At 61.1% G+C, this 9,584-nt stretch overlaps 1 protein-coding gene across 1 annotated transcript in view; it reads left to right on the plus strand.

Moving 5' to 3' along the window:
- The window catches only part of BCAS3 (BCAS3 microtubule associated cell migration factor), a 578,882-nt gene extending 569,831 nt beyond the window's left edge, over nucleotides 1-9,051 (plus strand). The window contains exon 27 of the mRNA XM_043460326.1: nucleotides 8,264-9,051. Coding sequence (XP_043316261.1) covers nucleotides 8,264-8,412 — 149 coding nt within the window. The 3' untranslated portion in view covers nucleotides 8,413-9,051. The remainder of the gene's footprint in view (nucleotides 1-8,263) is intronic.
- The last annotated feature ends 533 nt before the right edge of the window (nucleotides 9,052-9,584 follow it).

A 9,584-nucleotide genomic window follows, 5' to 3' on the forward strand; every position in this document is an offset into this window, starting at 1 on the left:
CCCATGTATAATACGCCAGGACAGGACTCAGTCTGCCTGGGCCCAGATTTACAGTTAGACTGATGGTAGTGGCCCCGAGAGGGTCCCCGCACGCGGGGTGCTGCTGGGCGGACGGATGGGGGGTCCTGCCCTCTTCCCCTTAAGCCAAGACTGAGCAGGCCTGGGTCACGAGGGGTTCCTGGGAGTGGGTCTCTCCCTGCCTGGAGCTGGTGCCGTGTCGTGGCTGTGGTGGGAAGGGCCTCAGGGAAAGGCTGCAGCCCCCAGACCCCAGCCTACCTCCTGGGTAACCCCCTGTCTAAGGCTGGGCAGGGAGCTGCTCTGCCTGGAACTCTGGTGCTCTGCTCCCTGCCCCATCCCCAGCACACACGCATGCCCGCACACACATGCACGTGCATGTGTACACACACGTGTGTGCACACCCGTACATGCATGTGTACGCGCATACACACCCGGCTCCAGATGGAGGATGCCTTTTGAACACAGACCCTGCCTCATTCTTCAGGCCTCCACCCCGCCCCCTCTTTTTTCCTCTTTGATTATTTCTTCCCCAGCATTACAGCATGTGCCTCTTGTGTCATCCCCACTGGGCCCACCAGGAACTCCAGGATCTAGCCTACCTCTCTGCCCCTGCCTCATGTATTAATGCCAGACTGGCCCGCTCTCATGAGTAGGGTTTTTCCACAGGCCTGAGGACCTGTCCTCATGGAGGGAAGAAGTCTCCCCCCAAACCCTGAGGTTATTAGGCACCCAGGCCTGGCCCCGGTGGCCAAGGGAAACAATTCAAAGTACCCAAGGCAAGAGCAGCAACTATTTGCCCTTAGCGTTTGGAGCTGGGGAAGGGGAGGGGCAAGGGGCAAGGCAGGCCATGTGACCTTGGCCTCATCCTGTGATGTTCTGGGTCTCAGTACCTGCGGGAAGGTCAGGAAAAAGAGCTGGGCAGGGAGATAAGAAAGCAGGTTTGCAGGAGCACTTGGGTTGGAAGAGACTCCTGCCAGGAAGGAAGGTGTGTACCTGCAGACTGGCTGCAGGACTCGGGCAGTTGGCACAAGCTCTCAGGGACCCCAGGCTGAGTGCGCGGCAAGAGGACTGGAAGTAGGCGGCCTCAGTGCTCAGACACAGGTGCGAAGGCCCGGAGAGTCCAAGGCTGTTAGCCATCTTTTCATCCACTCCTTCATTCCATCGACCAGAGCAGGGTTCCCCTTATCTGAACATGGAAGGGCCTTTTCATCCTCAGCCCCTCGACTATAGGAAACTGCCCTCCTTCCTTCCACAAGCAAGCCTGGGAGGGGAGCAGAAACCCCTTGCTGGAAGATAAAGAGGACACCTTCTCAGCCCCACCCAGCCCCTAAGACCTGGTGTGGGTGAGGGTCCCTGGTCTGCTGGCATCTCTGCAGCCTGGTGGGGGTGCCTGAGGGTGGGACCCGGAAGGGCCGAGGGGGCAGGAAGAGCAAGGGTGTCCAAGTGGGAAGAAAATCAGGGCCCCCCTGCAGGCCGCCTCTTTAACTGTGGCCCTTTTCACCTCCTGAAAGATGCCCTGGGGCTGAGGCCAGCTCCGCCCACAGTGTGGACAGAGCTGTCCGAGTTTCAGGAGGTGATCTCAGCCAACTCCCCCCTCTTTCTCCCTGAAGACCCCCCCCTCCCACCTCCCCGAGTGACACTCTGGAAGAGAGGACAGTAGTTTCCAGGCCCAGGGCTGCTGTGAGACAAGCAGCCCAGAGCCACGTCCCCCAGGATCACCCCCTAGTTGGCATCCGGTTCATCTCTTTGGGTTCTTCCCGCACCAGAAGCTGAGCCCGCAGGAGGCAGTCAGCCACCCCACCCCCACCTCCTCTGCACCTCTGTCTCCACGTCTCAGTCTACACAGTGGGTCCCAGGCCCTCGTTGGCAGGCCCCCTGTTGATAATGTCCATTGCTTGGGCCAGAGCCCATTTGGAACCATTTGCTGAGCTCGAAGCCATCCTGTGGTCCCCTGGTCTCCTCCCTGCATATCCCCGGGGGTGCTGCAGGAAAGATGCTGAAGATCTGGGTCAGGGGATCCCTCCCGCCGCCCCCAGCCAAGACCCCTCACCACGGAAGGGAACCCAGATCACTTCTGTTTGCAAACCTCCTCTGAGCTAGGCTCTGGGCAAGATGGGCAGTTTGGCTGGCTGCTCTGTGCTCTGCCCACCCCCATCGCTCCCCAGAGGTACCACTGAGCCCAACCCAGACAGGGGGCTTAACCACAGGTCCTGCTGACAGGGGAGAACTGGGAGGTGCACGCAGGAGGGAAAAATCAATGCATGTCAACAGGGTTGGAAATTTATTTTCCAGCTTGGAAGAGGGTACTTCCAAAGAGGCAAGGAGGGAAATGAAAAGCTGTAAACACATATCTGCCATCTTCCTCTTCAGGCCATTTCTTGATTAAAAAGAAAGACTCTCCCAGGGTTCCAGTGGGGACAGGGTGGGAGTGAGGGTCTGGATGGCAGAGACACCTGCGGGGGGAGGGAATCCAGAGGGCACCCCCAGCAAGGTCTTGTGGATAATCACAATCACTAATACGGTTGCAGCAATGAGAGTAACTCACATTTGCTGACTGGAGGCTTTAAGCACTTTGTGCTGCACTCTGCATGCATTATTTAATTCTACAAGCGCACTATGAAACAGACCTTGCTAGCCTCCTGTGCGGGAAACTGAGGCACAGGGGTTGAGGACCTTGCCCCAAGTCTCCCAGGTCGCAGGGCCCAGAGCCGGCTCTCTGAACCACCCCAACCTGCCTCCCCAACCTGGGCCTTGAAGCCAAGGGGCGGGTGGGGGACCCCTCCCTTCTCTCTGCTGGAAGCCTGTGGCCAGTGCTGCCTGAGACTCCACCCTGAGGCCTCATCCTGCTCCCGCAGGCTGCCCGGGCAGTTAGCTTGGGAATGGGGTGTGTGGCTGCAGCCGGGGGCCCAATAAAAGTGCTCTGCTAATCCCTTTAATGAGCAGCATCGCGAGGCCCAGCGTGCAGAGCTGGGCTGGCTGGAGCCTCTGAGCACACCAGAGGGGCCCCTCGGCGAACGCTGCTCCTTTCGTGGTAAGAGAAGTGCCAGGGGGCTCTGGGGGCTGAACCAGGGGACCCAGGGATCCTCCTCCCCAAAGCACAGCACTGCCCTCACTGGTCCCCGAAACAGGCCTCCCTCTGAGCCCAGAGACCAGGGCTCCCCACAATGCCTCCACCCACCAGAAACCCAAGGGGCTTCCCTGGGGGCTCTGATTTTCCAGCCACCCCCACTGCCATCTGGCCTGGAAGAGGCCCGAAGGCCAAGCCTGAGGTAGTGCTTCTCTCCTGACCCGCCCTGGGGTCCCCTGCCCTCCTGGGCGCCCCAGCTCTCCCTGAAACTCACAGAGGCCCTGCATCCTCAGTGTTCTACCACCTCCCCCGGGATGGGGGAGCCAAGACCACAGCACTTAGGAAGGTGACCGTTGCTTTTGAGAGACCTGCATCCAGGGTGTCCCCCAAAGTTCCTGCCTTGCCAGGCGTAGAGTGGCCTCGAAGGAGTGAAGGGTCTGCACCCCAGGGAGAGGACAGGCCCCAGGGAGAAGGCCCTCCAGGGTGAAGCAGCTTTGGGGACCAGCACTCCAGAGGGAGGGGCTTCCTCATGCCCCGCCCCCCGTGCTGTCTCCTGGGCTGTGTGTCCCCTTCCTGCCTCATCCTCTGCCTCTCCCCGGGTGGAGCCGGCCCTGGCCGTCAGCACCCACCCAGAGCTCCCAGGAGCCAGTCTCTGCTGCCCCTGCCTTTGCCGAGGGGGCCGCAGTCTCTTGCTGAGAGTCAAGGGGCCAGGGAAGACCGTCTCCCTCATCTGCGCGGCCCACCCCAAGACGGGGGCAGCGTTTGCTGGCAGCCAGGCTCCTGCCTCCTTCCATTCCCCCTGGGTCTCCCTTGGCATACACACCCAGGGAACCAGGGTCGCTTCTCCCTGACAAGGCCAGCCACCTCTTTGGCCCTCCCAAGACCTTTGAGATTTGCCAGGCTCCGTATAGAGTGAGGGTGACCTGAGAGCTGAGCTTTCTCGGTCCTTTGCTTATTTTGTGAGAGCTGAGGCTCCTCCTTTGGAGTTGCTGCTCAGTCCATCACCCCTTACGCCCTGTGGCTTACCCTGTCCTGGCCCGTGACCTCGAGGGGCAGCTTGGGTGGCAGGCCCCATTTTCCAAAAAGAGCCAGCAGCAAACGGGTGGACACAGCCAGTGGAGGGCATTGGGACCAGTCAGAGTGATGCCTGGAGTTGTCACGTCACCATCAGCCCAGTTCTTTCTCGAGGGGTTGTATACCTAGAGCCAGCGGCTTCCTCCTCTTCTTTGGTTTAGCTGCCTGCAAAATGGGGGGACCAGCACCCACCTCCCAGGCGCACAGAGGCTCTGGGAAACGTGAGGTCACAGTAAGATTTTCCGTCTGAGTGCAGTCCGTTATCTTAGAGGCCTGGAGAGCAGCCTCCGTAAGAGCGGGCTCTTTCCCACCAGCCAGAATCCACATACTTGTGTTGAGTGGGGAGGCTGCCAGGCCCCCACATAAAGAGCCCCCAGCTCGCTCTCCCTTGCAGGTTTCTGGTGGGCTTTCCTTGCAAGTCCACTGCAGCTGCACGACTGCCGTTCAGACCCGGGGGTCTTGGAATTGGGGGAGGAGGGCAGCAGCCCGAGCTGGACCACTGAGTCCGAACATGCGGAGGCATCCTTGGAAACTGCAGGCTTTCTCTGTCTCCTGTCCTCTCCTGGGTCCCACCTGCACGGGCACTGCATGGGTCAACGGCCCGCCTCTCCCCTCCCCATAGCTGCTCCTCCTGCTCTGGGGACAGACCCTCTCCCCCTCCCCTTGATGAAGGGGGTCTCAGCTCTGCCACAGTTCCATCTCCGGGGCCCCCAGCCCCCCACACGTGCATGTCACTGCAGAACTCTGCTCCCAGCTTACCTTCTCCCGGCGTGAGCGCCCACACCTCCTGGTACCCTCGCCTCCTGCTTGCCGACATCAGTGTTCTCCATCATTGTCCGGATCTTTTCCCAAAAGGTTCCTCAATGCTTTTCTTTTCAAAAGGGAAAAAAAAAGGAAAAAAAAAACAATGCCAACCGCCCAGCGCCCGCGAACAACCCAACAGTAACAAAGCGTGTGTTCAGGATGGAGGAAGGTAAGGCCACACACTTCGGTTTGCCGCTTGCTCCGAAGGGCTGGGCGGCTGGGTGACCTACGGGGGGCCGTGTGTGCACCCCTCCGCCACGTCCACGTCTGCTTCCGCACACTCACACGGTCCTGTCTCGGGGAGCAGAAGAGCAAGGGGTTTGACGGGGGCATGTAGGCAACGGCCCAGGAGCAACCGGGCCCTGGGTTCTTACACTGGTGGCCGAGCTGCAGAAGCAGTGACCCATCCGCTTCCCTCTGCACTCATTCATTCATTCAAGAACTGCTTTTTGAACACCCAACTATTTTGTAGGCCCTGTGGTTGGCACTAGGGAATAAAACACAGAACCGACCTCCAAGGGACCCCCCCCCCCCACATGGACAGTGACACGTGTGTGAGCAGATGACGCCCAGCATGCTAGGGGGTCCCAGGCAGGAGTCAGTACAGAGCACGGTGGGGCCTGGCCATTCCACCACGGCGACAGCACAGGCTTGCGTGCGTGTTGAGGTTCAAAGATAAGTAGGTGTCCTGGGGGCCACAGGAGCCTGGGAAGGGCTTTTCCCCAGATGAGCACACACCCAGAGGCCTGGAGCAGCCTTGCGAGGCCCCCAGACTGCCCAAGCTCATTATCTGGATTCCTCAAATCCACTTTAGTGAGGTGGGGTCTTGGAGACGAGCGGGTCATGGAAGGCAGTTTGATAGAGGTGAGGGGTTGAGAGACCTTACCCTCAGGACCCTTAGGAGAGGGTGAAGCTTTTAAGCTGGGGAAAAGCAAGATGTGGTTTGTGCTGCAGGCAGAGTGCTCTGGCTTTGGGATGCGGTGGCTTGGGGGGCTCTGGGAGTCTGGAGACCAGTAGGGAGCTCTGGGAGTTATCCGAGTGGGCAGCAGCCACGGCAAGGAGAGGAGGGACGAGCCCGGGGGAGCACCCGGGACGTGAGTCCAGTGGAGCCTGGTCACCCGGGAGGCAGTGGCCACCTCCATCTCACCCGCAGCCTCACTGGTGAAGAGAAAACACGAGCAAGACAGCGCAGTCTCTCCATGGCCCCGGGAGCCCCAGTCATCTTGAAATCCCTGTGGTACCTGTCCCCGCACTCTCACAGGATGGGGTACGGGGCGGCCGTGCGGACTCGCGGGGTCCCTGCGCTGCTGGGGGGTGGATGCAGGAAGTGGGGGTCCCCCGCTTGGTCCCAGGCTCCCCGCGTCTCGGCTTCCGGGGCGGTGTGGACGTGCCCGCACTTTGCGTCAGGAACGCTGGGCCTGCCCCGGGTTGCTGCCTCTCCTGCTTCTTCGATCGGGGCTCTCTTCAGGGCCTGGAGTCCAGAGGCCCGGCAGCCCCTGCCGCCCTGCTGGGGCCTCGCCGCCTCTCTCCCTCCCGGCCCTGCTGTCGGCGCCCCCTAGCGCCGGGACGGCTCCCCGGGGCCAGGGCCTCCCGGCTGCACTCAGGGGAAACCAGGGGGATGGGGAGAGCTTTCCTGGAGTGCGAAGCTTTCACGTTGAAACCTGGGGGTCTGCTCCCTGCTTTCCTGTCCTGTCCCTCCTGGCACAACAGCCCCCGAATGAGGGGGAGGCTAGAGGCTGAGTGGGGAAGGAGAGAGCCTACGCGGGGGTCTGGGTTTTCCATCCGCATCTAGATGACTCCCAGCTTAATCTCAGGGTCAGGCCCCACAGAGCAGCCAGTGCCCCTTGGCAGTCAGGGCCCGGCGTCAGGCCTGCAGCCCGCGTCCACAGACCCCCACCTGCTGAGAGGTTCTGGTTTGCAGGCGCACCCTTCCAGCCTGGGCCCCAGACACGGCTGGTGCCTCACACCTCACACGTGGAACCAGGAGGCGTCTCTGAAGGAGGCCAGCACAGACGCCCCCAACCCATTCTGTGGCTGCTGCTGGGCCACCAGCGTGCTCCGGGGTCACCCACGGGGAGTGGGGGTCAGTGGTCACTTCCTGTCTGGCCAGTGATGGCCAGCCCAGGAGTGAAGGCTGTGACCCATCCCCTAACCAAAGCCAGCTGTGCTGCATGTGGAGGGTGGCAGGGGCCCTGGGCATGGGCGCAGGCTGCAGGTACAGGAGACCAGACACGTGTCACGTTTGAGCACACCTTGCTGTTTCAAATGACCCCTTTGAGAGCCTGGGCTCCCGGGGTAGACAGGCGAGACGCCCCTCCCACTCCATCCCAGGCAGTTTACCTTGGGGAAGGAGAAACTACAGGTACCTCATCTTGGCTTGAGGCCCAGAGTTTGCCAAGGGATATGTGTGCCCACATATCAGAGCCCACTGTGGGAGAGGGGATAGGGACTGACCACTCTCAGAAAGCCAAGAAGTAATTCTTTCTGCCTTGCACTCAGCATGCCAGGAAGTCTGTTGCCAGCCCACCCACCCCAGTACCTGTCTTGAGTCAAGAGATGGCAGGGCAGTTGAGGAAGGCACCCGTAGTGGAATGAGATGGAGCCAGGTGCCATCTCCAAGATGCCAGGGGAAGGGCTGGGAGCCTCCCGACCTGACTCCCGGGTGGACCCTGAGCACGTCCCTTCCGGGGGGGTCTCTAGGACAGTTGGGAGCCCAGAGGAAGGGGAAGGGAGGCACTCCAGGCAAGTAGGCCCCTCTCAAAGCAGGCACTCCCCCCTGCAGGGGGATGGCACAGGAGGGCCCTGGCGGGCAGGCAGATGGTGTGGGTGAGGATGTGTGAGCAAGTGAGGCTGAGCCCGGGTCCCTGGTAGGGGAGGCAAGGAGCAGACAGACCAGACAGGGACGCCTCGGTCCTTCTTGCCTCCCGGCATCTCCCCTCCTCCCAGACCAGGAGCTCCAGGACAGGAGCCTCTCACGGAGTTGGGAAGCAAGCTGGCTGAGCATGAGCCCACGTCAGGCCTGGGCACACGCCCCGGGAATGGCAGTGTGGTCCAGATGCATCATCAGGGCAGCCATGCTCCTGGCTAAAGGGGTTCACACGGTGAGGAAGCGACGGGAGCCTGCCAGCCCAGGGGCTTCCCCGTTAGACCCAGGCTGCCACCTCGAGCTCCCACCGCAGAAGGATGTCAGTGGACCCAGCGTGGTGCCTCATGGCAGGCAGTCGGCCCAGAGCGCACGCCCCCCCGCCTGCCCCCGAGAATGCCCCCTGACCGGGCCTGGCCCTCCCTCCTGTCTTGCAGAACTCCAGCGAGAGGGAAGCATCGAGACCCTGAGTAACAGTTCGGGATCCACCAGCGGCAGCATCCCGAGGAACTTCGACGGCTACCGGTCTCCGCTGCCCACCAACGAGAGTCAGCCCCTCAGCCTCTTCCCCACCAGCTTCCCGTAGGTCCCAGCAGCCTTTGGGCTGGCCTGCCCACTCTCCTGCCGGAGGGAGGGGGAGACACCCCCCCCGTCCGCTCCTACCCTTCAGACTCCGCTCCTCTTTGAACCCACCACCTTCCCCGAGCTTCGTGACGACAGCCGCCCAGCCTCCCTGGATAGAGAAGAGACCCTTCTCCAAAGCACCTTGGCGCGCGCTGACCTCTGCCCCCATCGTGGGGCCGGCCGTGGCCGAGACTCTGCAGAAGCTCCGTCCCCGCCTCCGTTTGCACACAATGTCCCGCGTCGGACCTGCTTTTGTATTTTCTAACCCAGCCCTTGGGGGGTGGGGGCCAGGGTGGGGAGGGTAGATGGCTCAGCGGGCATCTTGGCCCCGAGTGGCCAGCCCCGATCCAGTCCCGGCTTCAGCACACACTGCCCAGCCTCCCGCTGGCGCTGAACTGAGGCCCAGAGTATTAGGGGAAGAGGAAGGAAAGAGAAGCCCCCCTTCCTCTTTTCTCTCCCCTTCGGCTCATGGAAAGGATTTGTCTTTCTTGTCTGTAAGCCCTTGTACCCTGATCCTGTACTGTTCAGTGAAGGAAACCGTGGTTTCTGAGGCCCTGTCAAAAAGTGCACGTCTTGTTCAATAAATCACGCTGCAACTGGTGTCCATCCCTAAGTGGCTGGGGTCAGGGTCCTCTCCCAGCCCGGAGCAGAGTCCTGGGAGCCTGACCGCGCGGCCCTGCTCCCAGCACCCCCACCTGGACAAGTGCAGGTGTGAGGGAGTCAGGGAGCCTCCTTCCTCCCGAGGAAGGAGGAGGAGGATGTTTACTCTGGAGTGTGGGTGGCATCTGACAGACCCATCCTCTGACCTCCTTGCCTGTCACCAGAGCCGTTGGGTTTTGGAGGGCACCCCGGGCCTCCCTGGCTGTGGCGGTCGGGTCCCTGCAACGTGCTGCTGGGTTGCTGTGGGAAGGAGAGCCTGATGAAGACTCTGGCCTTCTCTTTGGGACAGGCTCCCTGTCATTACCTCTCTTTTTTTCAAGAATATATCTCTTTTTTTTCTTAATTTTTAAATTTTTCTTTGCACCTTGAGGCATGTGGGATCTTAGTAAACCAACCTGGGATCAAACCCACACCCCTGGCATTGGAAGCTGGGAGTCTTCTGGACCATCAGGGAAGTCCTGTACCTCTTTTTGC

Source organism: Cervus canadensis, chromosome 1, assembly GCF_019320065.1.
Source record: "Cervus canadensis isolate Bull #8, Minnesota chromosome 1, ASM1932006v1, whole genome shotgun sequence".
NCBI classification, from domain to species: domain Eukaryota; kingdom Metazoa; phylum Chordata; class Mammalia; order Artiodactyla; family Cervidae; genus Cervus; species Cervus canadensis.